The sequence below is a fragment of the Erinaceus europaeus genome, chromosome 11, assembly GCF_950295315.1.
Source record: "Erinaceus europaeus chromosome 11, mEriEur2.1, whole genome shotgun sequence".
In the NCBI taxonomy this organism is placed as follows: domain Eukaryota; kingdom Metazoa; phylum Chordata; class Mammalia; order Eulipotyphla; family Erinaceidae; genus Erinaceus; species Erinaceus europaeus.
This window is the reverse complement of record NC_080172.1, coordinates 120,153,601-120,180,840: the sequence shown is the minus strand read 5'-3', so window position 1 is coordinate 120,180,840 and position 27,240 is coordinate 120,153,601. Positions and strand designations below refer to the sequence as shown.

Genomic DNA, 27,240 nt, shown 5'->3' with positions numbered 1-27,240 from the left:
CCTCCTCCTTCTCCTCCTCCTGCTCCTGCTCCTCCTCCTCCTTCTTCTCCTCCTGCTCCTCCTCCTCCTCCTTCTCCTCCTTTTCCTCCTTCTCCTCCTTTTCCTCCTTCTCCTCCTCCTTCTCCTGCTCCTGCTCCTCCTCCTCCTTCTCCTTCTCCTCCTTCTCCTCCTTCTCCTCCTCCTTCTCCTCCTCCTCCTGCTCCTGCTCCTCCTCCTTCTCCTCCTCCTCCTTCTCCTTCTCCTCCTCCTTTTCCTCCTTCTCCTCCTCCTGCTCCTGCTCCTCCTCCTTCTCCTCCTCCTGCTCCTCCTCCTCCTCCTTCTCCTCCTCCTGCTCCTGCTCCTCCTCCTCCTCCTCCTCCTTTTCCTCCTTCTCCTCCTCCTTCTCCTCCTCCTCCTCCTTCTCCTCCTCCTGCTCCTGCTCCTCCTCCTCCTTCTCCTCCTTCTCCTCCTCCTTCTCCTTCTCCTCCTCCTGATCCTGCTCCTCCTCCTTCTCCTCCTCCTGCTTCTTCTCTTCCTCCTCCTGCTCATTCTCCTCCTCTTCCTCCTCCTTCTTATATTCCTCCTTCTATTCCTCCTCCTCTTCTTCCTCCTCCTTCTTATCTTCCTCCTTCTACTCCTCTTCCTCCTCCTCCTCCTTTTCCCCCTCCTCCCCCTCCTCCTCCTTCTCCTCCTCCTCCTCTTTCTCTCCTCCTCCTCAGGAATCTGAACCTGGGTGCTTGAGCATGGTAACATGTGCCTGTCTGCAGCACTGCTGCCACTGAAAGTCTGCTGAAGAGTCCCTGTCATCCAGTCTTGTGCCCTTGCTTGTCTTTCCACTTCCTCCACGGTGTCTGCTCCCCACCTCTCTAAACAGAAAACTCCGTGGAAAACCCCGAGTCTGGGCCTGGCAGGTGGCTTCCCTGCATACACATCACCATGTGCAGGTACCTGGGTTCCAGCCTCAGGTCACCACAGGGACTTCCCTGTGGGGGGGTACAAGATGGGGACCGAGACTGTATGAATCTCCTCTTTGCAAGCTCACCTCACCAGGTAGAGGGGCTCCTGGGCAGACAGTGGTTGGAAGAGACTTCCTTTATTCACCTGTATACTTGCCTGAAGAATAGAGCTTCTCACCTGCAGTGTAGCTGCCATTAACTGTGAGCCAGGACCAAGCATTTGCCATGTATTAGCCTAATCTATCACCAGACAGGTCCTGGTGGATTAAGTCTCATTTTACAGGTGAGATTGGAGGTGGGGGAGCAAAGGCACTTTGGCTACTGCAGACTACTGGAGCCTAGATTCCAGATGCCAGAACGCTGGGAGTCCCCTGCAAGATCCCAGAGGCAGACTCACCTACAAACTGCTGTAGCTCCAGGGTGTCCCCCACCACAGGTTGGAGCTCAGCCCAAGTCTGGGGTGGGGGTGGGTGGCTGATCTGCTGGTCCCCACTCTCCAGCCCCAGAGGACCAGCCTGGCCCTACCCCTGGACCCCAGGACACTGCCCTCAGGTCCCAAGGCCCCCATCACCCCAGGGCCCACATGCCCCCAGCCCACAGAGACCCAGGCCCCCAGGCACCCTGCCCTAAGCTCCCAGGTCCCTCCAGCCCTCAGGCCACCAACCCCCCCAGAATCCCCTGCCCGAAGCCCCCTAGGCTCCTCTGACACCAGCCTCCCAGGCTGCCTTGCCCTCAGACTCCCAGGGCCACCCTGATGCCAACTCCCCAGGACCCTCTGTCCTAAAGCCCTCTACCCAGAGCCCCCCTGGCCCCAGCGCCCCAGGACCCCCAGCCACCAGACAACTTGGGCCCCCCAGGCCTCCAGCCCAGCCAGGCCCCCTGCCCAAAGCTCCCCTCAGGCCCCCTGCCCCCAGCCCCCCAGGCCACCCTGAGCCCAGGGCCCCCTGACTCCAGCCCCCCAGGCCCAGCATGAACAGAACAAGCGGCCTTTTCTGAGCAGCTGGCCTGAAGCCGAAGGGGGCGGACAGTCCCCCGCGGTGGTGGGGTGGTGGGGTGGGGCGGGGCCTTGGTTGCCAAGGTGACCCGAGTGCGGGACCACAGCTGGGCCCTGGTGGCACCATGAGCAGCCGCAAGCGCAGCTTCACCTTTGGGGCCTATGGAGGGTAGGTGCTGGCGGCCGGGGCCGGGGCCGGGGCTCGGGTGAGCCTGCTGCTGCCTTCAGTGTCTGTGCTGGCGGGGCTGGGGGAGGGGGGCATGTGTGCTGTGTCCCGTTTGTGACAGTGCTTAAGTGTGTGGCAGCTATGTGTCCAGTAGGCTGGCCAGCTCTGTGTCTGCACTTAGTAACTGTGGACAGGCATGGGAAGGGGCAGGGAGGTAGGTCGGGGGCCCAGTTGCCCCCAAAGCTGCTGGCTGGACCCCTTGCAGTCAGGCTTTGGAATAAGGGACTCTGGAGAGCCCGCCCTGTCTGTACTGCCCCTCTTTCCTGGCACCTGGCTCTTGCCACCTCCTTCTTCCCAGTGCTGTGAGCTACCTGGATCTGGGGGAGACGGCAGAGTGTGAGTAGACTACGTTGGGGTCACTATCCTGACCCCCAGCGGCCACTGTAGTCGGTGGCAGAAGTGGGTGGAGGTTGGGTGACTGGAGGAAGATAGGCTGGGGCCAGGGCCCCTTCCTGGGCTGGCCTTGGAGTTGTATGGCCTGCCCTGGGCACTGGCCCTGTTGGCTGTGGAGCTCCTGGGCTCACACTGGTGAGGCAGCTGGGGCCAGCTGCTCCCAGCTGTGGAGACGTCCCTGTTGGAGCCCAGCTCACCCGCAGGTGATATGAGAAGCCCAAGTTGAACTCAGAGGCTCCTGGTCTACTGACACCAAGAGGCTGCCCACGGGAGTGGGGCTGGGTTCTGATTGTCACCTTGGGAAAGTCCTGGTCCCTTTGGCTTCACTTTTCCTGACTACAGAGTCCACCTTCCACATTAGATGTGCCCTGGAAGCCCCAACCTGTCTCGCCCCATTCCCCAAGAAGACATCCCTTAGCTGGTGGAATCTGGTTTAGAGCCCTTTCTCCATTCTCCCCTGGCATAAGGTGTTTGTTGTCCCAACAGCTGCCCCTGTGAGGCCCCCAGTGTCTCAGCCCCTCCCCACCCCAAGGTGCCCTCAAAGGGCAGTGGGGGAGCTGCACCTGGAGGGACCTGAAGGAGGCAGAGGCAGAGCCTGTGGGTGTTCTCAAGGTATCCTCTGCACCGCTTTTTTGGGGGCCAGGCTGTGTGTATTTGGGGGTGGCTCTTCTGCTTCCAAACGGTGTCTGTCCCCTGGGTGGTTGTGAGTGAGTGAGGTCAGCTTCTGGTTGACAGGTTGCCACAGTGTGTGTGTGTGTGTGTGTGTGTGTGTGTGTGTGTGTATGTGTGTGTGTGTGTGTGTAATAGAGGGAGAGAAGACAACTCCTCTGCTTTCAGGTGTGTGTGTGTGTGTGTGTAATAGAGGGAGAGAAGACAACTCCACTGCTTTCAGGTGTGTGTGTGTGTGTGTATGTGTGTGTGTGTGTGTAATAGAGGGAGAGAAGACAACTCCACTGCTTTCAGGGGTGTGTGTGTGTGTGTAATAGAGGGAGAGAAGACAACTCCTCTGCTTTCAGGTGTGTGTGTATGTGTGTGTGTGTGTAATAGAGGGAGAGAAGACAACTCCACTGCTTTCAGGGGTGTGTGTGTGTGTGTGTGATAGAGGGAGAGAAGACAACTCCACTGCTTTCAGGTGTGTGTGTGTGTGTGTGTGTGTGTGTGTAATAGAGGGAGAGAAGACAACTCCTCTGCTTTCAGGTGTGTGTGTGTGTGTGTGTGTGTAATAGAGGGAGAGAAGACAACTCCACTGCTTTCAGGTGTGTGTGTGTGTGTGTGTGTGTAATAGAGGGAGAGAAGACAACTCCTCTGCTTTCAGGTGTGTGTGTGTGTATGTGTGTGTGTGTGTGTAATAGAGGGAGAGAAGACAACTCCGCTGCTTTCAGGTGTGTGTGTGTGTGTGTAATAGAGGGAGAGAAGACAACTCCACTGCTTTCAGGTGTGTGTGTGTATAATAGAGGGAGAGAAGACAACTCCTCTGCTTTCAGGTGTGTGTGTGTGTGTGTGTGTGTGTATGTGTGTGTGTGTGTAATAGAGGGAGAGAAGACAACTCCTCTGCTTTCAGGTGTGTGTGTGTGTGTGTGTGTGTGTGTAATAGAGGGAGAGAAGACAACTCCTCTGCTTTCAGGTGTGTGTGTGTGTAATAGAGGGAGAGAAGACAACTCCTCTGCTTTCAGGTGTGTGTGTGTGTGTAATAGAGGGAGAGAAGACAACTCCTCTGCTTTCAGGTGTGTGTGTGTGTAATAGAGGGAGAGAAGACAACTCCACTGCTTTCAGGTGTGTGTGTGTGTGTGTGTGTGTGTGTGTGTGTGTGTAATAGAGGGAGAGAAGACAACTCCACTGCTTTCAGGTGTGTGTGTGTGTGTGTGTTTCTCCTTTCTGCCTGCCATAACCCATAAACAGCCAGCACAGTCTGTTGTCTCGCCCGGAAACACTGAGCTAGCCCCAGCGGCACTCCCACCCTCACACTGAGCCCCTGATGCTACCTTATAACCTGTCCCTAGATTCCTGCTCCCCTTCCCCAAAACCCCATCCTGATTTTTTTCCTTCCACTAGAATTCAGCTCTGCTTGTGTTTATGATGGTGCCCGTGATTAAACCTGGGGCATCATAGCTCCAGCATGGAAGACTTTTTGCATAACCATGATGTGGTTTCTCCAGCCCCCTTGTCTGTTTTCTCTCTCTTTTTCCTTTAATTTCAGACACAGAGAGTCAAAAAGGAGAGAGACAGCACAGCCCCACTCTGTTGCCATGGGGCCTTCTCTGCTGCCATTGCATAGTGCTCCCATGTGGTGCTGGGAGCTTGAACCCATGTCCTTGTGCCTGGTAAGGTGTGTGCTCTACCGGGTGAGCTATCTCCTGGCCCCATGTCGCTTTTCTTTACTCTACAGCACATTTTGCTGTGCTCTAATCTGACCCAAGGCCCTGGCAACCTAAGTGGGATGGTAGCAGCACAGGGCAGCACATTCCTCCCCATGAGTGGAGAGAGTGAGTGTGGGTCAGGTGAGGTGAGAAGGGACCACCTGTGATCTGTTGCCCCTCTTGCTGTGTTTCAGGGTGGACAAGTCTTTCTCACCTCGCAGGAGTGCCTGGTAAGTACTGGGGGCTCTAGGAGAGCCTGGGATGCTTGGCTGACCTTTAGGGACATTCCCAAACCATTGTCCCTTCCTGTGATTGCCAGACAGGACCACCAGCCTCTTCAAGTAGTGGAGTGAGAGGAACTGCTTTCTACCATGTCTCCCCAACCCCCAACCCCAGCCATGTAATGTCTTCCCCATAATTCAGTGCTTTTTGTGTGTTTGTTTGTTTTACCAGAGCACTGTGCAGCTGTGGTTTATGGTGGTGCTGGGAATTAAACTTGGGATCTGTGAGCCTCAGGCATGAGAGTCTGTTTGCAGAACCATCGTGCTATCTCCCCATCCCGTAGTTTTATTTCCTTTCTTTCTCCCTTTCCTTCCTTCTTTCTTTCTTTCTCTCTCTCTTTCTCTCTCTCTTTCTCTCTTTCTTTCTTTCTTTCTTTCTTTCTTTCTTTCTTTCTTTCTTTCCTTTTAACAAGAACCCTGCTCAGCTCTGGCTTATGGTGGTGACTGAAGTTCAGACTTTAGAGCCTCAGGCATGAGAGTCTCTGCATAACCACTGTCATCTCTTTCACTCCAACCCACCCCCATTGTTTTTATCTAGAGCTTGGGGTCTAGCAGATCAGGTTCAATCCTGGATCTGTCATTCCCCGTGTGACCTTCATCAGTTCATCAACCTCTCTCTTCTGGGAAATGGAGATCAAAATGCCAGTTTAACTGGGTGTAGGGTTGTAATAGACATATCAGCCAAAACGGGACCTGGACTATCGTAGGGGCTTGTTAAAAGTGTTTCTTATTCACTTTATTCCGTTGTGGTGGCTCCTAGCTGGGATGGGGTTACTGCTGGCCTTCCCACTTGGCTCTCCACTCTCTAGCCCTACTCCATATACTCCTGCAGGTGCCCCTCCTCCAGTCCATCTCCCAGTCTCAGCTTCCCCATCACCAGGCTGAGTGGGCAGAGGTGCAGCCTCACCTTGAGATCCACAGCACCCCGGTGCCCCAGCAGGCAGCTGAGTCTCCAATGGCTCTGCCTCCTGCTTCCTGCCCCTCAGAGGGACTCCAGGGGTCCCCAGGCCCTATGGTGTCCCCCAGCTAGTAAATGGCTCCTAACTGGTACTGTGCCCCCACCTGCTGCCAGAGTCGCGGGAGGAAGCCGCACCTGCGGCAGGAGGCACACAGGGTCCCCAGGCTGAGCTCCAGGCCTCGCCCTTTCACTCTTCTTTGATGCTGTCTGTGTGACGTGGGGCCGGTGATGCCTCCTCTCTGGGCTTTATCTCCTGCTGTCATGCCCGTGTGATGGGAGCCTCACTGCATGCTGAGTCCAGAGCAGGTATAGCGGGAAGGGAAGCAGCTTTTCCTCCTAGGAGTTCAGCAGTAGTACCCCGCAGTGCCACCTGTCAGCACCTGCTGTGTGCCAGGTGCTATTAGGTGCCAGGTTCCTACGTCAGGGGCTGCTGTATCTCCATAAAGAGACGCGATGCCAGAGGAGTGATTTGCACAAGGCCCCACCACCAGTCACTGGCAGAGCTGGAGTCTGAGCCTCACTTTTCCAGACTCTGCAGAGCCCAGAGTCTCACCCACTCTGCCCCAGGCCCTCCAAGCTGTAGGTGGGGTCTGGGTGAGTGTTGCACTTGGGAAACACTTCTTGTGGGAGACTGTCTGCTTCCCCAGCTCTACTACCCAAGTTTGACCGCTGGACCCCCTTGTGCTGCTGGGTGAATCCTTGATGCTATGGGGTCTCTTCCTGAAAAAAGATGTCCTGAAATGGTGGCCCCCAAAATAAATAAGTAAATAAATAAATATTATAAGGAAGGATGTTGGGAGTTGGGCAGTAGCGCAGCGGGTTAAGCGCATGTGGCACAAAGCACAAGGACCGGTGTAAGGATCCCAGTTCAAGCCCCCGGCTCCCCACCTGCAGGGGAGTCGCTTCACAGGTGAAGCAGGTCTGCAGGCGTCTGTCTTTTTCTCCCCCTCTCTGTCTTCCCCTCCTTTCTCCATTTCTCTCTGTCCTATCCAACAATGACATCAATAACAACAACAATAATTACTACAATAATAAGGGCAACAAAAGGAAATAAGTAAATAAATGTAAAAAATTTTAAAAGGAAGTGTGACCCAGAAAAGTGAGTTTAGGAGCCCTGAACTAGGAATGCCTAGGAACTGACTTATGGCTTTAGGAGAGCCCTTCTCTCTCTTCAGTGGACACCATAAAGGGAGCTGGGAAGCACAGGACATGCCCATTACCCACAGTGCTTTGTTCTGCACTGTCTCCAGGGCCTGTGGTCCAAGTGCTAGGACCTCCCTTCCCACCGAGGGGAGCCAGCTGCTCAGTCCCAGGCCGTGCCTGGCATATAGTGAGTGCTCTGTAAATGGGGGGGGGGGTCTTAACCTGTAATTACAGTTTTCTGACATTCAGTGCTTGTCTTCACTGGTGAAGACGTCTTTTCTGTCTGGGACTCACTTCTTTGTCTGGCCTTTCTGACTGCAGGGAAGGTGGCCCCATGAGCTCTCATAACATGCCCTCCCCTTGACATGCCCTCCTCGCTTTCCCAAGTCCTCACACTTCCAGCCCACGTTGTTGTCACTGTAGTCCCTCCTCCCCTCTCCTCCTCTTCCTCCTTCTTCTCCCTACCCTTCCTCCTCCTCTTCCTCCTCTCCCTCCTCTTCTTCATCCTCCTGCATTTCTTCCCCTCTTCCTCCTCTTCCTCCTCTTATCCTCCTCCTCCTTGTCCTCTTCTCCCACCCTCCCCCTTTTAATTCTTTTCTTTCTCCTCTTCCTCCTTCTTCCCAAAGCACTGCTCAGCTGTGGTTTATGGTAGAGCTGGGGACTGGGACTGAATCACAGAGCCTCTGGTGTGGAAGACTTTTGCATAACCATTATAGTATTTCTGGTCCCTACTGCTATTTTAAAAGGAGCATTTGTTTATTAACGAGAGAGAAGAGAAGAACATCACCCTGGTGCATTTCCTGGGGATCCTGTAAGGCCTGTGCTTTGCTACTAGACCACTTCTTTTGCCCCACTTTCTGTTGAGGCTTGCTTTCCTGATTCCTGCTCCCCGGCTTCCTCTCCATAGGGCACCTCCCCTCCTGCTTATCACGCCACTAGGGCACAGACTTTCCCCCTTCCTGGGGTGGTGAAGGCATGGCCTTCAGAGTCTGTAGATGTGGAGCTGATCTTCTCCACATGCTACTGGTGTGACAGAGAACAGATGACTTCCCTCTGAGACCCTGCATGATGCTCTGTGTTGGCTGCCTATTTCGGTGAACTGACTTCCCTTGAACTGAACCACATTCAGCCACGCTGTATCCACCTTCAGCCCAAGGCACAAGGTGAACTGGGGTTCCTGAAGGCAGGTTGTTTGAATGACTTTGACTTAGGCCCACTTTCCAGCTCAAATTCCATAAAAGCTGGCCAGTAGTCTTCTCATTTCTCTGCCCTCTGGGTGGTCTTGCATGACTGCCCAAGCCAAGCAAATGCTTGATGAATATACATGAAATTGAACTGAATGTGTCCAGAGAGTGAAACTTTGTTAAATAGCTTGGGATAGCTTCCTAAAGGAGGTGTGGTTCCTCCCACTCTTTTTAAAAAAGGGATTAAGAGCAGCCTAGGAGGTATATAGCCTGGGAGGTGGCACAGTAGATAAAATGTTGGATTCTGAGACATGAGGCTTTGAGTTCCATCCTCCTCTGGTTCTCTCCCCTTCTCTCTGTCTCACACACACACACACACACACACACACACACACACACACTTAACTACAGCCCAGGATTTAAGTAAACTTTAAGCAAGAGGTCCTGAGTTTGATTCTAGACATAGCTATGTCAGAGTGGTACTCTGGATCTCTCTGTTTTTCTCTGCCTCTTTCTTGTGAACAGAGTAAATCTTGGGGTCAGAAAGATAGCTCATATGGATAGTGGGTCTGCTTTGTCAAGTCCAGCCCCCCACACTGGAGGAAACTTCAATACTGTGTTGTTTCTCCCTCTCTCTCCATCTCTCTGTCTCTATTTGACAAAGTCAATCAGGAGCAGTGAAGCCCTGGAAATGACCAAATAATAATAATAATAATAATGACTAGGAGGTCAGAGCTTGGACCTGGAGAGCAGGAAGGCCTGCTGTGAGGTCAGAGGGGTCACAGCTCTGCTTCCCTGACCTACATCAGCAGAGATCTGCAGTGGAGTTCAGAGTAAGCACACAAACACCTGAGCAAAGGAAGGACACCCAGCACAGGGCTGAAGAGCCATGGGCCAGAGATTCTGTTGTCCTCAGGGAGGTTGGACATTGAAGGTGGATTGAAAATGGCAGGAGGCGCAGCCCAGGAGGTGGCACAGGGGCTAGAGCCCTGGACTTACAAGCATGAGGTCCTACATTGGACCTTAGCATCACACGTTCCAAAAGGATGCTCTGTGTATGGTGTCAGAGGAGGGGCTGTCTGGAGGAGGGGAATTGTAGCAACGCCCTGCAAAGAGGAGAGAGCCAACTCTGACCTGAAAGCTGTTCCTGACATGCTGCTGCCGTGTCTCAAGTCACAGCCAATCCTGCAGCGTGACCACAGATCCCCACCCAGGACAGAACGGTGGTGGATATGACCCAGAGGCACAGCTGGCACAGCTGGCTGTGAGTTTCCTGTGGAGGAAAGAATGCGTCTTAGTTACTGCTGAGGAATTCCCAAGAATGACAGAAGTCCTCTGTGGATGAGGGGAAGGTGGGGAAGGAGAGTGACCCGACCCGCAGGATCACTGCCCGCCCACACTGCTGTGCGACACATTGGCAGCACCCTTGCAGTTGTTAGGGGAGTTCTGCTTGATGGTGAAAGTGCCACACAGGAAACACTTCCTGGGTCCCCAGCCCTGAACTATGCCTGTCACCTGGCTCACTGTATTCCACCCTTATACAGCTTTATAAAGTAGAGATGATTGCCATCCACCTCCCTTTTAAAAAAACAAAATTGTCTTTATCTATTGGATAGAAATAGCCAGAAATCAAAAGCAAAGGGGATGACAGAGAAGGAGAAAGACACCTACATCCCCTGCTTCATTACTCGCAAATCTTTCCCCTTCAGGTGAGGGCCAGGGTCGTGAATCCAGGTCCTTGCACGTTGTGACATTTGTGCTCACTGGGTGTGCCACCACCCAGGCCCTCACATCTCATTTTACAGGTGGAGAACCTGAGACTTGGGAAAGAGATGTGGCTGGCCCAGGGTATACAGGCAGCAACAGGAAGCAGGCTGGCCGTGGTCAAGCTGGCTGTGTGCTCTCCTGGAAGCTGTGGACATGGAGGAGGGGCCGTGGTCAGGCTGACTGGGTGCTCTCCTGGATGCTGAGAACATGGAGGAGGGGGCCGTGGTCAGGCTGGCTGGGTGCTCTCCTGGATGCTGAGGACATGGAGGAGGGGGCCGTGGTCAGGCTGGCTGGGTGCTCTCCTGGATGCTGAGAACATGGAGGAGGGGGCCGTGGTTAGGCTGGCTAGGTGCTCTCCTGGATGCTGAGAACATGGAGGAGGGGGCTGTGGTCAGGCTGGCTAGGTGCTCTCCTGGATGCTGTGGACATGGAGGAGGGGGCTGTGGTCAGGCTGGCTAGGTGCTCTCCTGGATGCTGTGGACATGGAGGAGGGGGCCGTGGTCAGGCTGGCTGGGTGCTCTCCTGGATGCTGTGGACATGGAGGAGGGGGCCGTGGTCAGGCTGGCTAGGTGCTCTCCTGGATGCTGTGGACATGGAGGAGGGGGCTGTGGTCAGGCTGGCTAGGTGCTCTCCTGGATGCTGCAGACATGGTGGAGGGCTTGGAGGGGCTTGGTTGGGTAGCTGGCCCTGTCCTCATGTGGCTGCTCTCTGTGACCTGTCAGCAGGAGGCTGTCAGCTGTCCCGGATGCAGGAGACCGGACTCATTAGTGGCTCTGAAATGCCAGGCAGGCACACAGCCTGCTGCGCTTCATATATTATGCATCTGCTGGGCAGGTCCCCAGTGGGCAGCTGGCAGGGCACAGAGTGGGGGAACTGGCAATTGTTTCCTAGGACCACACCTGCCACCAGACCTCCGGGCAGGATCTTCCCAGGGTGAGGAGCTCCCCTGAGGACAGGAACATGGAGTAGTCACTCAGAGACGATGGGACCTTGCTTGAACTGGAGGGGGCTATTGAGGACTAAGGTGGGCAGTACACTTCCAGGGGCTAGAAATGCAATAAAGAGTGAAATCAACCCAGTTCTTATCCTCAGAGAGTGTGGTTTGGCTTGGACCTCACCATTGTGAACCTCAATTTCCTTATCTATAAAGTGGAGAGTAGGGCTGTCTATGAAGCCAAGCGGGTCAAGGTGCGTGCTGACAAGTTGCTGTCCTGAACTAGGCCTGTCTGCACACTGGACTGCCTCTCATAGTTCCAGAGGATTGTGACTATTATTCTCTCCCACTCAGGGCTCAGGAAACACAGGGATTAAGTATCCTGCTCAAGGCCTCTTGGCAAAACTGAGCAGTTGAAGGTGGGGGAGACAGCATAAGGATTGTGCAAAGAGTCATTCATGCCTGAGGCTCCTAAACCCCAGGTTTAATCCTGGACATTACCACAAGCCAGAGCTGAGCAGTGCTTGGGAGGGAAGCATTAGACAGCTGTGTCCGGCTTCAGCATCAGTCTGGGTTCTAAGGCTGGAGGCTGAAGGAGAAAGGAGGAGGTGTCAGTGACTGACACGCAGAGCCACTGAGTCCCAGCTTTGTAAGATCTAGAATTTTTTAATGTTTATTTTATTTTTAAATTTTTGTTATTATATTTATTTATTTATTGGATAAGACGGCCAGAAATGAAGAGGGAATGGGGAGATAGGGAGAGAGACAGAGAGACACTTGTAGCCCTGCTTTACCACTTGTGAAGCTTTCCCCCTGCAGGTGTGGGTTGGGGGCTTGAACCCGGGTCCTTGCACACTGTAGTGTGTGCACTCAACTAGGTATGCCACCACCCGTTCCCTATTGATTATTATTATTTTTTTTATGACCACCAGGGATATTGCTAGGGCTTGGTGCCTGCACTACGAACCCACTGTGCCTGGCAGCCATTTTTTTCCTTTTCAAAGATTTTTTTTTATATATATTGGATAGGACAGAGAGAAATTGAGAGAGGAGGGGGAGATAGAGAAAGAAAGAGAGAAAGACACTTGCAGACCTGCTTCACCACTTGGGAAACTGCTTCACCACTTGTGAAGTGGACCCCTTGCAGGTGGGGAGCGAGGGCTCAAACTTGGGTCCTTGCACTTGGTAATATGTCTGCTTAACCAGGTGCACCACCACCTGGCCCTTAAAATCTTAGAATTTGTGACCTCAAGAATCTTTGGAGATAGAAGAGACATTGAGACCTCTTCCTCCCACCCTATTGCTGTCCATTTAGCAAAGGCTGCCTCCTGGAATTCATGGCCCTTTGAATATTGAATATTGGAGGAAGCCTTTGGGGGACCTGTGGAGAAAACTGCGTCCTTGAAAAAAATGTTTTATTTGTGACTAATAGTAGGCTACAAGATTGTAAGATTAAAGTCTACGGTTCCACACCATACCCATCATCATGTCTTACCAACAGCTTGTTTGTTTCTGTTTTGTTGTTGTTATTAATAGTTTATTACAAGACTGTAAGATTACAATGTATAGTTTCACACCACACCCACCAAAGTTCTGTATCCATACCCTCCCAAAGATAGCCACCAGAGTGCTCACAAGTCTTGCAAGTTTGTTTGCTTCTGTTTCATTTGAATTTTTTTTTGGGGGGGCAAATTCATGCATATCCGATTCCACATAAGGGTGATGCCATCTTATCTTTCATCTCTTCACGTTCTTCACTAAGCATCATCACTTCCAGTTCCATTCATTTTGTCCCAACAGACACAATGTCATCTTTTTTATTGAGAGTAGAGTAGTATTCTGCAGAGTATGAACCCCATCACTACCACATTTGTTTTTAATCCTTAAAGTCTGGTTCCTCGGTTTACCTTTACAGAGTTAGTCAGTCAAGCCATTTGTTTTTAACATTTATTTGTTTATTTATTCATTTATTACTGGATAGAGAAACTGAGAGGGGAGGGGAGATAGTGAGACACTTGCAGCCCTGCTTCACCACTTGCAAAGTTTTCCCCCTGCAGGTGGGAACCACGGGCTTGAACCCAGGTCCTTGTATACTGTAATGTGTGTGTTTAACTAGGTGTGCCACCACCTGGCCCCTATCCCATAACTTCTTCTTCTTATTATTATTTATTGGATAGAGACAGCCAGAAGTTGAGAGGGAAGGGGATGATAGAGAGGGAGAGAGACACCCGCAGCCCTGCTTCACCACCTGTAAAGCTTTCCTCCTGCAGGTGGGGGGCCAGAGGCTTGAACCCAGGTTTTTGTGCAGTGTAACATGTGTGCTCAATCAGTATATAAATGATGCTAATTTTGTGGTCTGGGTGGTGGCACAGTGAATAAAGCATGGGATTCTCAAGCATGAGGTCCCAAGTTCAATACCTGGCAGCACGTGCAACAGAGTGATGTCTAGTTCTTTCTCTCCTCCTACCTTTCTCATAAATAAATTTTTCAAAAAAATGATACTGATTTTGCTAAGTCCACCACATGAGCTCTTCCGTAACTTTTTAGCCAGTCATCTGTCAGTGGCATTTTGACTGCTCCCACTCTTTGGCTATTGTGAATGATGCAGATTTGAACATAGGGGAAGGGTGTCCTGATTTTCAGTGTTTTCACGGGCCCCTGGAGGCCTCCTACCCCTTGTTGAAGCATCATGGCTTCTTGCTTATTCCTAGTGAGAGTGGCTCTACTGACGTAGAAAAAAGTAGCTCTCTTCACTGCGTCGATGGGTAACAAACATCCCTGCCAGTGAGATAAGGATGGAGGTCCGCGTGCTCCCGATCTGCTTTCTGTGGCCTACATTGTCTCATCCTAGCCCTCTCCTTTCCCACCCTCTGTTCTTCCTGAAGAGCTTTCTTTGAAGCTGCTTCTTCTATTGACTGATTGATTAATTGATTGATTTAACCAGCCCACTTAAAATCTTTTGCATAACCACAGTGCTGTCTCACCAGCCCTACTTCGTTTGTGTTTTTAAATTTTATTTTATTTATAAAAAGGAAACATTGATAAAACCCTAGGATAAGAGGGCTACAACTGGGAGTCAGGCAGTAGCACAGCGGGTTAAGTGCACGTGGCGCAAAGCGCAAGGACTGGCATAATGATCCCGGTTCGAGCCCCCCGGCTCCCCACCTGCAGGGGAGTCACTTCACAGGCGGTGAAGCAGGTCTGCAGGTGTCTGTCTTTCTCTCCCCCTCTCTGTCTTCCCCTCCTCTCTCCATTTCTCTCTGTCCTGTCCAACAACAATGACATCAACAATAATAACTACAACAATAAAAAAGGACAACAAAAAGGAAATAAATGATAATAAAAATTTTTAAAAAGAGGGCTACAACTCCACACAGTTCCCACCACCAGAGCTCTGTATCCCGTCTCCTCCCCTGACAGCTTTCCTATTCTTTAACTCTCTGGGAGAATGGACCCAGGGTCATTATGGGGTGCAGAAGGTGGGAGGTCTGGCTTCTGTAATTGTCCCATTCTCTTTTCCTATGGGACAAGGTGACTTTCTCTTCTTTGTGGAGGGTAACTCTTTTTTTTTTTTTTAGAATTTATTTATTCATGAGAAAGATAGGAGGGAGAGAAAGAAATAGGGAATCAGGTGGTAACACAGCGGGTTAAGCGCACATGGCACAAAGCGCAAGGATCGGCATAAGGATCCTGGTTCTAGCCCCTGGCTCCCCACCTGCAGGGGAGTCGCTTCACAGGTGGTGAAGCAGGTCTGCAGGTGTCTGTCTTTCTCTCCCCCCTCTCTGTCTTCCCCTCCTCTCTCCATTTCTCTCTGTCCTATCCAACAACAATGGCATCAATAACAACAACAATAACTACTACAACAATAAAACAAGGGCAAAAAAAGGGAATAAATAAATATTTTTTAAAAAGAAAGAGACATTATCACTCTGGTACATGTGCTTCCAGGGACCGGTCCCAGGACCTCATAGTTGAGAACCCAGTGCTTTATCCACTGCGCCACCTCCCGGACCACTTGAGGTGACTCTTGAGAGAGACCTCAGCCCAGAGAGAGAATTCCAGGAAGGAGCCCTTCTCTAGTGCAGGCAGCCAGAGACGATCCCTCCAGATGTCTGAGTCTTCCTGCTGGGCTGCCTGATTTTTTTCAGTGTGGTCTTGGGAAGTGAGTGCTTGCCTCTGGGCATTTTCCTCATGTCTCTCCTCAGCACAATGAAGAGAAGCAGTGGTCCTTATGTTCTCAGTCCTGTTGGCTCTGCTTGATTCGGTACCCAAAAGATGCTCAGGCCCCAGTGCCATGTCTGGGTGGTGGGCAGGAAGGTTGCAACTCTCTTTTCAGGTAGACCTGTCCTTGCTAGAGCTTTGCTCTCCAGGATGACTTTTTTTAATGCGTTTTTAATTTATGTGCAATTGAAGTTGAGAAGATGAAATCTCTTTCAATGAGTCTCTTGAATATTTGCCTCTCAAGGATTACATGACTGTTGGGAATAAGATTCTGTTAAGTGCAAAATAAACTTTTTTTTTTTTACATAAGGTAGTGCTGGGTTAATTTTTCAGATAGATAAATAGGTAGATGGGTGGATGGGTGGATGGATGGAGGGAGGGTGGGAGGAAGAGATACCATAGCGTTGAAGCCCCCCGTGTTGGTGGGAGCCGTGCTCAAGCCTGGGTGGTGTGCCCCTTGTAGGTGAGCTTGCCACCCCCTCCACCCCCATTTCCTTTCCACACCTGCTTTGCTGCCCAAGCCCCTTTCCCCTGAACCATCACAATGAGAATCAGGCTGCTTCCCACAGGGGGGCCAGAGTGAAATGGGTCTATTGTGTGCACTCAGCGCAGTTCTTCCCCTCTCTGGGCATTTTCATTGTGATAGAGAAAGCTCATTAACCGAAAGAAAGATGCATTAAATTCCCAGTGCTGGGGCTCTAGGTGCTGCAGAGGTGGTGGCTGAAAGTGGTTGAGAAGGAGATTCCTGGAAAATCCTCAAACCCCATAAAGTCTCTCCTTTGCTCAGGGTCTTCAGAAGATTAAGTCAACTACAATTCAGTGTGTGAATACTCCCAAAGGACCAACCAAACCTTCTGCTGGACACTGGGGGCATGGTGTGTGCTTACCCAGGTGTGCTGCAGCCCATCCCCAAATTTTTGATTTTTGTGACCCACTACTAAGTCAGTAATACGACTAACAGAATAAATATATGAGGCCTGGGAGCTAGGGTAGTGGCTAGAACATTGGTCTTGGAAGCATGGGGTTCTGAGTTCAGTCCTGGTATCATATTTGTCAGAGTGATGCTCTAGAGGCTCTCTCTTTTCTCATTCTTTATTATTAAATATACATACATACATACCTGCATATGTATATATATGTACAACGTGTGTGTGTGAGAGAGAGAGCCCTGCTCAGCTCTGACTTACAGTGGTGTTGGGGAGTGAACCTAGGGCTTTGAAGTCTTATGCTTAAAAGTTATTTTGCATAACCACTAAGCTATCTCTCAGGTCCTCTTCTGTTGTTGTTTTTGTTTGTTTTAAAGAATTAGCTGGGGGCCCAGGGTGGTAGCGCACTGGGTTAAGCACACATAGTGCAAAGTGCAAGGAGCCACATAAGGATCCCGGTTCAAGCCCCCAGTTCCCCACCTGCAGGAGGGTTGCTTCACAAGTGGTGAAGCAAGTCTGCAGGTGTCTCTTTGTCTCTCTCTATCCCACCTTCCCCTCTCAATTTCTCTCTGGCCTATTCCCCCCCCAAAAAATATAAGTAATGGGGAGTCGGGCGGTGGCGCAGCGGGTTAAACACACGTGGTGCAAAGCACAAGGACTGGCATAAGGATCCCGGTTCAAGCCCCCGGCTCCCCACCTGCAGGGGGAATCGCTTCACAGGCGGTGAAGCAGGTCTGCAGGTGTCTATCTTTCTCTCCCCTTCTCTGTCTTCCCCTCCTCTCTGCATTTCTCTCTGTCCTATCCAACAACAACAACATCAAGCCCACAACACTGTTAAACAACAAGGGCAACAAAAGGGAAAATAAATAAATAAATATATAAAAAAGGAAAATCTTTAATATATATATATATATATATATATATATATATATATATATATATATATGTAATGGCCACATGAGCAGTGGATTCATAGTGCAGGCACCGAGTCCCAGCAATAACCCTGGAGGCAAAAAAAAACAAAACTCAGCTTAGTATGACAGAGCCTAAGTCTACACACCTGTAAACAGAGAGTATCTCCTCAGCCACCTGTCCATTCAGTGAGTACCAAGTCCCTGCCTGGCAGACACAGTGTTTGGCCTCGTGCAGTGTGAGCTGACAAAGGTGGTTGCTTCAGATGGGCAGGAAGGGAGGGAAGGGACCTGCCTCTGCTCAGGTGTTGGGGGGCCTCTCTGAGGCCTGAAGGGAAGGAGCTCGAGTCAGGCAGAGGACAGAATAATAAAGGTCCTGAAGAAGGAGCAAGACTCCTCCCTCCCCCAGATCTGAAACATTCTAGGCCATCTCGCTGTAGCAGGTGGAACGTGCCCACCTCCCCTCTGGAGGCAGAAGCGTCAGACAACAGGTTTGGGTCAATCACTCTGGCAAAGGCCTGTGAGCAGGCAGGGTGGGGCTCTCTGGGCAGCAGCCAGGGGCCAGCCTGGGCCCCTCAGAGCTCCACTGCCCAGGGTATCCTGGAGGTTCTGGCCCAGAGCCGGGTCAGGTCGTTTTAAGAAAGATTTGGGCTGCTCTTCCTCTCACCCAGTCGGCCACAGGGGCAGGAGAGATTCTTGGCATGACCCCTGTTCATGTGTGCACAGTTTCCCTGCTGTGGCATGCCCACCGGCGTGACTCTTGTCCAGAGTTTTGTCAGGGACAGAGCTTCATCCACCGACAGTCCCTCACAAGACAGACCGCGACTGAGCGGTCCGTGTGTCAGGACCCCTGGCAATTTCGAGTCCTCAGTTCCAATTCCGTGGATGGGTCAGGGCCTAATAGTCATGCCGCCATAAGTGCAGACCAAACTGGAAGTTCTGTGGCAGTGTAGCTGGCTGGGCAGGGAGAGGACAGCCCGCTCTTGACTGGGGAGGGGGCTCCTGAAAGACAATAGGAGTGTAGTGCATGAGGCATGGTGGGGAGGAGAGGGGAGAGTGGAGCGTGTGAGGAGTGAGGCAGCCGTGCAGGGCCTCGGGGGCCACGTGAGGTAGTTGTGTCTTGCTCCTGAATGTGGTGGGGAGCCACTGGGGGCTTGCAGACAGGTGATGACGCAAATGCTGCAAACAAGCACACAGACAAACCCACGCATGCCCCAGACGCGAGTGCCTTCTCCCGCCCACAGCTCACATTCCTACCAGGCTGGTCGCCCACATGCTCACTCACAGTCGTGTGCTCTGTCTCCCGCCACTGGGCAGAGCAGCAGAGAAGCCAGCACTGGCTCCCAGAGAAAGCATCAGGCCTCACCTGCTTGCTGACTGCTGTGCAGGCGGGCGCACACGTGCAGGAACGCCCTCCCGGCACCTTCCCCGGAAGGAGCCCTCTCCCAGCGGCTCTGCACGGAGGACTCAGCAGCACTGTTTGCAGCTGAGGAGGTAAGGTGAGGCTCGGAAAGGTGAGATCAGTCTCCCCAGGCCACACAGCTAGAGCTTGACATAACTAGGATGCAAACACGGACCCTGAGATTGCTGGAGCTGCTCACTGGCCCACCTAGACTCGCACACAGACCCACGCCCATTGCCTTCCAGGCTCTCATTAGAAGGGGGCAAGAGGGGGCCGGGCGGTAACGCAGTGGGCTAAGCGCACGTGGTGTGAAGCGCAAGGACCGGCATAATGATCCTGGCTTGACCTACAGTGGGGTCGCTTCACAGGTGGTGAAGTGGGTCTGCAGTTGTCTGTCTTTCTGTCCCACTCCCTGCCTTTCCTCCTCTCTTGGTTTCTCTCTGTCCTATCCAACAACAATAGCAATGGTAACAATAAGAACAACAGCAACACTAACAATAAGGGCAACAAAATGGGAAAATGGCATCTAGGAGTAGTGTATTGATAGTTCAGGCACCGAGCCCCAGTGATAAACCTGGCAGCAAGAAAAAAAGAAAAAGAAGGGGGCAAGGGACCTTCAGTGCTGCCAGAGAAGGCTGGTCAACATGGAAAACATGGAAAGTTACTTAGAACTGCAGTGCCTGCCCACCTGTGTAGTGACCTCGAGGTCTTGTAGAGTAGTGTCAGGGGGTGGGGCTGGGCACCTGCCTGCCTGCTTGCCAGCCCGGGGCAGCTCAGGGCATGGAGCTGGAGTGGGAGCAGGGCCGCCTTTGCCTGTGCAGATGCAGTGCACAGCCCTGTCCTTGCACAGGCTGACCTCGGTTGGCCTGGCTCCCAGGCGTGGCCTGTGCCCAGCTGCCTGGTCTACTTCTGTCCTTCTTTCTCTTTCCTGGGACCCTCGGAGAGCTGGCCTGATGCTACCCGAGTGAAGGAGAAAGAGGATGGACTTCAGAGTCACCCAGAGCTGGGATACAGCCCAGCTTTGTCTCTCATGGCCTGGGGCTGTGGCTGTGGGGCTGATCCTCCACTGGTGTCAGCTTCTTCTGGAAGTAAGGACTGAAGCAGACTTCCCTCCAGGCTATTCAGAAAGATACAGGAATATTCTCTTCCCCTTACTCCCTTCTCTCTCCTCTTTTCATATATAATAAATAGAAAGAAAGAAATAAAGAGAGAGGGAGGGAGGCAAGCAGGCACAGCTGGCAGCTGTTCAGACAGAATGCATAGTAAGTGCTCAGGCTATGTCCCCACTACTAAATATTAAGCGCCCACTGTCAACATTCAGGCAGGGCCAGTGAGCCAGTTCACCTAGGAGGGCAGCTGCTGTCATGTTGGCACCCAGGTTTGAGCCCTGTGGTAGCACACGGTAGCACAGCATGCCAGGGAGGCTCAGTACTGCGGTGTCTCTCCTCTTTGGATCTGAAAACTTGGCCTGGAGCAGTGAAGCCCTGGTAGTAAGAAATATCAATAAAATTAAAATCCAGGCAATGAGGGGCAATATATATATTGTGGAAGACAGATGATCCTGCTTCCCAGAGATAACCCATGTGCACTTAAAGTAATTTTACTTATATTTTATATTTTATGTTGCTACCAGGATTACTGCTGAGGCTCAGTGCCAGCACTACAAGTCTGCTGCACCTGGCAGCCATTTTCTTATTTTTTCCCCTCCCTTCTTTCTTTCCATCCTTCCTTCCTTCCTTCCTTCTCTCCTTTCTTTCTTCCTTTTTTTCTTTCCTTTTTTCTTTCTATTATACTTGATAAGAGAGAGACAAATTGAGAGGAGAGAGAAACAGAGATGGAGAGAGACAGATAGACAGCTGCAGACCTGCTTCACTACTTGTGAAGCATCTCCCTTGCAGGTGGGAAACTGGGGCTTGAACCTGGGCCCTTCATATTACTATGAAGTAATATGTGTGTTTAACTGGGTGTGCTAACACCCAGCCCCACAAAACATTTTTTATTATTTCATACATGGTAAGAGAGAGATTTTCATGTAGGGGAGAGAGGGAGGGAGGGAGAGAGGCCAGAGCACCACTGTGCTGTTTGAGGCACAGGGATGGAAACCGGGAACCTCAGAACTTTACTTAATTCTGTCTACAGCCACCAAAGAAAAGTCGTCAGCTTTTACCTGCAATCTTGCATTTCCTCTCTCGAGGTTTTTGCTGTAGCGTGTCTTCCTGGTGGTCATTGTTCATAAACAGTGTGCTCAGACCCCCTGCATGGCAGTGCATAGCATGCTCCTGGGGTATCTAAGCAGCTTCTTTTTGGTGGACGTTGAGGTGGCATCCAGATTCTAGCAGCTGCACACCAGGTGGCAAGGATTGTCATTTGTACATGTATTTTTGTGCATTTGTATGAGTCAAAGTGCAGTTTTGGTCACAGAGGTGCATGCTTTCACCTTTCACAGGAGTGACCTCCCTCTGGTGGGGACGTGGTGCCCATCTGTGTGTGTTCCCAGCAGGCCCAGCAAAGTGGGGGACTCTCCACTGTCTCTGCCCCCACCAGGGAGCCCTGAGTTGCCAGAAACAACAGATTCTAAGTAAGGGAGGCACGTAGGGCTCATTCAGCCAGGGCTCTGTGCCCCCTTCCTCCTCCTGTTCCCACCCTTGGAATCCTCTCATCATGCTACCTGCCTTTGTAATAGAGAACTCTTTTACATGGCTGGCTAACTATCTTTTAAAAATATCATGTGTTTATTTTTGTATTTACTGTGACTAGGTTGAGTGAGGAAAAGAGTCAGAGAGACAGATATAGGCAGAAACCAGAGCAGGCTCATCTCTGGCTCTGGCAGTGCTTCGGATTGAGCCTGCTAGTCTGTGGTGCGATGTTTATGGCAGAGCTGCTTTGTGTTGTGGTCTAGTCTGTCTGCTCATAACTTGCACCTCAGCCTGGAAGAAGGAAAGAAAGAAGAAAGGGTGGTCCGGGAGGTGGCACAGTAGATAAAGCACCAGACTCTCAGGCACGAGGTCCTGAGTTCAGTCCCCGGCAGCACATGTACCAGAGTGATGTCTGGTTCTTTCTTTCTCTCCTCCTATCTTTTTCATTAATAAATAAATTCTTTTTTAAAAAAGAAAGAAAGAAGAAAGGAAGAGAGAAGTGAAGGCTAGGAGCTGCTGCTCAGGGTTCATGTCTGTCGACGTTCTTACACCTGTGACCTCATTGCCTGTTGTCCAAGGCCTGCACTGTCATCTCTGTTTTATGGAGGAGCCGGTCACCCCAGCTCAGAGAAGCTGTGTTCCCTGCCCACCGTCTCACGGCTGTCAGGCAGCAGCTAGGATGCGAGCTCCAGCAGTCTGGCTTCAGCACCCACACCTCAGGTGCGACATTCTGCCTCTCCAGGCAGGCGGCTCTGGAGCTCAAGCCAGTGAGACTCTGCATATGTTGGTATGCTTCTAATTTCTGCTTAGTTAAAAAGAAAGGGGGAAATGTTGGTCTGCTTCTAATTCTGCTTCTAAAACTCCTTCTGTTTCATTGGTTTAATCCCCCTGCTTAACACTGTATTCTATTTACATAACCACTGTTAACTAAGCACCTCCCTGCCTGCAGGGCACTGGTTCAATCCCCACTGGTTCACGATGTCTTTTTGCTCCGCCCCCTCTCCTTGTCACACCCTGATTTTCACCAGCCTCTTTTCGTTCCACCCTCTCTACCTCACATCCTGTTTCCACCCTACTTGGCGAGTATATATAAGGATAGGATTGTGATTAGAGAGGGTGGAGCGAAAAAAGACTGGTAGAAATCAGGGTGACTAGGAGAGGGGACGGAGCAAAAGGCATCGTGAACCAATGGGGATTAAACCAATGCCCTGCAGGCAGGACAGTGCTTAGTTAACAGTGGTTATGTAACTAGATACAGTGTTAAGCAGGGGGGATTAAACCAGTGAAACAGAAGGGGTCTTAGAAGCAGAATTTAGAAGCAGACCAACATGCATAGACCACTGGATTTGCTCTGTGTGAAAACTCCACTCCCCTTTGTCCCATTTGCCCTCTGTGGACCTTCAGCATCATCTAGTCTGGGTCCCAGCTCCTGGCGGGAGTGGCCTGGAATCTCCTTGAATCAGAGCTACACCTCAGCATCATCTAGTCTGGGTCCCAGCTCCTGGCGGGAGTGGCCTGGAATCTCCTTGAATCAGATCCCAGCTGAGGACCAGCTCTCCTCGCCTCTGTCCAGGGAGGGTGGGGCTGCTCTTCTCTGTGGAGGTCGCTTCAGCCTGAGCCTGGCTGAGATGCTGCTGTTGACCAGCTAGGGGGAACGGGGGCATGAACAGGGCCCAGCACCAGAGAACCCACGTGGTGAGGCCCCAGGAGCCCCCGGAGTCTAGAAAATGCTGGGGCTTTGCCCTGAACAGGCCTGGCTCTGAGGCCAACAGCCGGCACTATTGTCTGGCTCGGCGCAGACTTTGAGAGACATCTCCTGAATGAGTGAGTGAGCGGAGGAATGAAGGGCATATGGGGGAGTGGGTGGGTGACAGAGCGAGTGAGCAGAGGAATGCAGGGAGCTCAGAGGAGAGACCTCCCGACAGGCAGAGCCAGTGTGGGGCGTGGAGGTGGCTATGCCCTTGTGGGCACCAGGCCCAGTGTTGGGGTCAGGGAGGTCCTTGGGCAGAGGTTCTGGCCCACCCTTTCCATGGGGGCCAAGGTGGGCAGCATGTGCCAGGCTGATGGGGGGACTGTGCTCTGGGCTGAGGTGTAGGGGAACGGGTTTCATCTTTGGGCGTGCCGACTTGGCAAGGCCCTCTCTGCATCCGGGCGTCAGTTTTCTTCCGTGTGGAGTAGAGATGACAGGACCTGACTCCCAGGAAGTGGCCAAGAGCGTGTTCAGGTGAGCCTGCCGTCAACCGTCACCCAAGCAGCAAGAGGCACGTGGCCTGCCCACCTCAAGGTCACTCCTCCTCCCGCTGGCTCAGGCCCCACAGGGCTCAGGCCACAGGGCTGGGCAGGTGCTGGCAGGATGCAGGTGGATGGGAAGCCTGGTCCCCAGGTGTCATGCTCCTGGGGGTGAGGGGGGGAGCAGTCCCATGACCTGGTCTCAGGGCTGCCAACATACTGTTTGCTCTGGAGGCTGCTGCCTGGCCCAGCTCCGGGATCCGGGTGTCTTGGCTCTCCGCCAGCCCTGGGTAGGGTAGGGCCCCCGCATGCTGTTCACCCCCTCTGCCCAGCCGGGATCCTGAGGATTTCTGCTCCAACCCTGGGTGAGCGGTGGCAGGTCCACCGTTCAGTAGCTGTGATATTGAGAGCAGCTGTGAGAATCACATGACTCGCAGGACCCCTCTGGAGTCCTGGTGAGGTCAAAGGCGCCTGGGGTCAGCCTGTGGGCTTAAGGGAAGGGGGTGGGAGGGGAGGCTTCCTGGGGCCCTAGCCTTAGAAATTTGTTCATCCAGCCACCACTGGCACCTTCCCTGGCACCTGGGCAGGGCCAGGGGCAGGTGGGGGGAGCCATGCCAGATGGTTGAGCTCCAGAGACAGTGGGCCTCTGGCCCCCAGGGGAGCAGCAGGGCCAGGCCAGCCTCTCATCTCTGGTTCCAGTAGGTGAGAATCGCCTCATGCCTGCTACCATAGCTGGGAGACACAAGCAGCCCCCTAGCCTCATCTAGAGGGACCTGTCTCAGGGCGTCAGGCACCCAGAGTAGCCCTCCCCAGCCCCTTTCTTACTCAGGTCCATGAGGTTGGTGTCATGGAGGCCAGGCCGGCGCACGGGACGCTGACTTCCAGTGACCAGTGCCAGCCTGTCCCACACACCTCAGGCCCCTGTCCCGGGCTGCCCCTACAAGTCCCTAGCCCTGTGTTCATTTGCTGGCTGAGCCCCACCTCTGCTGTTCTGACCACTCACATCTGGCGTCCTCACTTGTGTGCTTGCATCCAACAGCTGTCCAGCTCTCTGTTCCCATCACAGTCTTCCTGCCTCAGTCACCTGTCCTCTGCCCTGGCCACCAGAGTTTCACCTATTTACACTGAATGCAAATGCATGAAATTTTACCAGACACAAATGAGGGACGAGGGAAACTCTACAGGCGCACACTGCCTGAAGGGAAAGACCTTGTGCTGAAGCCCGGCAGTGTGAAACAGAGGGATAGTTTGGACAGGGAAGGGTGGGTCAGAGAGAAGCGGTAGGAACCAGGCCTATCTGTGGCCCTCCCCCGACAGCCACCTCTGAAGGACCAGAGGCTCTCGGGGGTAGCTCAGCCTCCTTCCTGGTGCACCAAAGTTAAGTTCACCAGAAGAGCGGCTACTGATGGAGCATATCTACAGTCCCAGCATTCTGTCATCACTCAGCAACCTTATCAGTGGGCACACTATTTCACGCTTTGCCAATGAGAGAGAAAGACAGGATTCTCCTGCCAGCTCTCCAGCCGGTTAACAATTGTGGAGTAAGCTAGACAGGCACCTGGTTACCCCATCTCCTGACTTTGCCTGGATCTGACCTGAGGTTTTGCAAAGAGTGTGGGGGCCTCCTGGGGTGCCCCTCACCCCCACCCCAAGGAGGCGTCTGGAGCTGTGGGCAGGTGGACAGGTGGACTCTATCCTGGTCAGCACCGGTCTTGTTGGGCATCTCAGTGTAGTGATTTTAGCCTCTCCAAACCTCAGTTTATCCTTCTGGGAACTGGGGATCCTAGCAACCAACATGTCCCACTCCAGTTCCGGTGGGACTCCCAGGAGTGAGCAGACAAAGAAGGCTTTTGGGCTTTTGAGAAGCACAAGGAGCTGCACTCCCAACGGTGTGGTTATTATTGTTACCTCACAGTGGAGATACGGGAGGGGGAGGAGGTACAGTGACAGTTGCCAAGAAACTCAGGAGCTGCCAGCATCTGCTTCCGGCCCGGCCCGGCCCAGCCCACTCACGGGGCCCTCCCCCACACCCCAGCCTCACCCTTTCCCTGGGAAAGATGGGTGCTCAGAGAGAGCAGAGAGCTGGCCAGTTGGCCAGCTGGCTGGCAGCCACACCCCCAGGGTCTGAAGGTGACCCTGGAATGTGCCTGGCCTGGGCTGCAGGTTGACTCTGGCTTTCAGTGTGACCTTGGGCAAGTGACCTCTCTGGCTGCCACCTCCTCTGTGCCCAGGTGTCCCGTAGCTGTAGGCAGGTGTCCAGGACAGGGCAGAACTGGAGGTGGGAGCATCAGTGGTGCATGGCCGTGGTTGCAGGAGTCAGGGGCTGTGAGGGGAGGCCCCTGTGGGCCAAAGCTGGTGACAGGACTGAGGGGCTGGCCGGCTCTGAAGTGACCAGAAGGACCCCTGGGCTGGATCAGACCTTGGAATTGCCCTTTCCTTGGTGTGACTGTGGACTTGTCCCTCTTTGAAGCTGTCTTGTTTGCTTCCTCCTCTCCCTCCTCCCTCTTTTCCTCAGCTCTGGCTTACTGTGGTACTGGGGCTTGAACGTGGGATCTTTGGTGCTTCAAGCATGAAGGATTTTTTGCATCACCAGTATTCTATCTCCCCAGTCACTGAAATAAATCTTTTAAAAGAAAGGAAGACTGGGGAGATAGAATACTGGTGATGCAAAAAATCTTTCATGTCTGAAGCACCAAAGGTCCCACGTTCAAGCCCCAGTACCACAGTAGCTGATGTTTCAGACATTCATGCCTGAGGTTCCTGGCAGGTTGCACCCCTGGTGCTGCTGTGTGGTGTTCTGATCTCTCTCTCTCTTTCTTTCTCTGCCTTATATGACTCTCTCACTCTCATTGGCAATAAATAAAGCAACTTTTAAAATATTTATTTCATATGAGAAAGAGAAATGGCAGTGCCACACCACAGCTTGTGCTGGAGATTGAACCAGTAGCCTCAGGCGTGCAAGTCCTGCATGTGGGCGGGTAGATAGCATAATGGTTATGCAAAGAGGCTCTTTGCCTGAGGCTCCAAAGTCCTCAGTTCAATCCCCCTCACCACCATAAACCAGAGATGATAAGTGTTTTGGAAAGGAAGAAAGAAAGAAAGAAAGGAAGGAAGGAAGGAAGGAAGGAAGGAAGGGAGAAAGGAAGAAAGAAAGAAAGAAAGAAAGGGAGAGGAAGAAAGGAAGAGAAAGGAGGGAAAGGAAGGAAGGAGGGAAACAGTCCTGCATGTTGTCAGTGGACCATTTCCCCAGCCTCAGGTCTCGGTGGTCTGGTCAGAGGAACATACTGAAAGTGGTCCAGCTGCACAAAATTGCTAGGACGCTTGATGCTGCAATGCCTGTGTGCAGTGCAGATGTGCCACAGTCAGGGAGGGAGAGGGAGGCAGGGAGTACCCCCCTTCTGATGTGTTCCCGACACCTCCTGGCTGCTGTATGCGTAGGAAGAACGTGTTTTTTTAATTGAGAAAACGTTGACTTACAAGACTTGTTACAGCAGTAGTTTCACATCTCCCCGAGACAGGTGCCAGCACGTCTTACCCACATCCAACTCTTGTCTCCCTCCACCACAGGGCACTGTGCCCCCAGCCCCACTTTGGCCCCTGAGTATCACCCTTTGGAATCCTTGGATATTCTGGGGTAGAGCAGTTTGTTAGTGTTCCAACTTGCATTTCTCCTTGTTTTATTTCTTCAGTCCTACCTGTGAGCAAGCTTATTCAGTGTCTGTCTGCTGGCTTCTTTCACTCAG

At 52.4% G+C, this 27,240-nt stretch overlaps 1 protein-coding gene across 7 annotated transcripts in view; it reads left to right on the top strand.

Moving 5' to 3' along the window:
* Nucleotides 1-2,037: 2,037 nt before the first annotated feature.
* Nucleotides 2,038-27,240, top strand: part of RAP1GAP (RAP1 GTPase activating protein) — a 62,684-nt gene continuing 37,481 nt past the window's right edge. For 2 of the 7 annotated variants that reach the window (XM_016193071.2, XM_016193070.2), the window contains exons 1-2: nt 2,051-2,098; nt 5,100-5,135. In XM_016193071.2, the coding sequence (XP_016048557.1) occupies nt 2,055-2,098; nt 5,100-5,135 (80 nt within the window). In that variant the 5' untranslated portion in view covers nt 2,051-2,054. Of the gene's footprint in view, nt 2,099-3,037; nt 3,161-5,099; nt 5,136-18,721; nt 18,745-27,240 lie in introns of those variants that run through there. The other 5 variants (XM_060200874.1, XM_060200878.1, XM_060200875.1 and 2 more) reach the window with 5 other exon arrangements.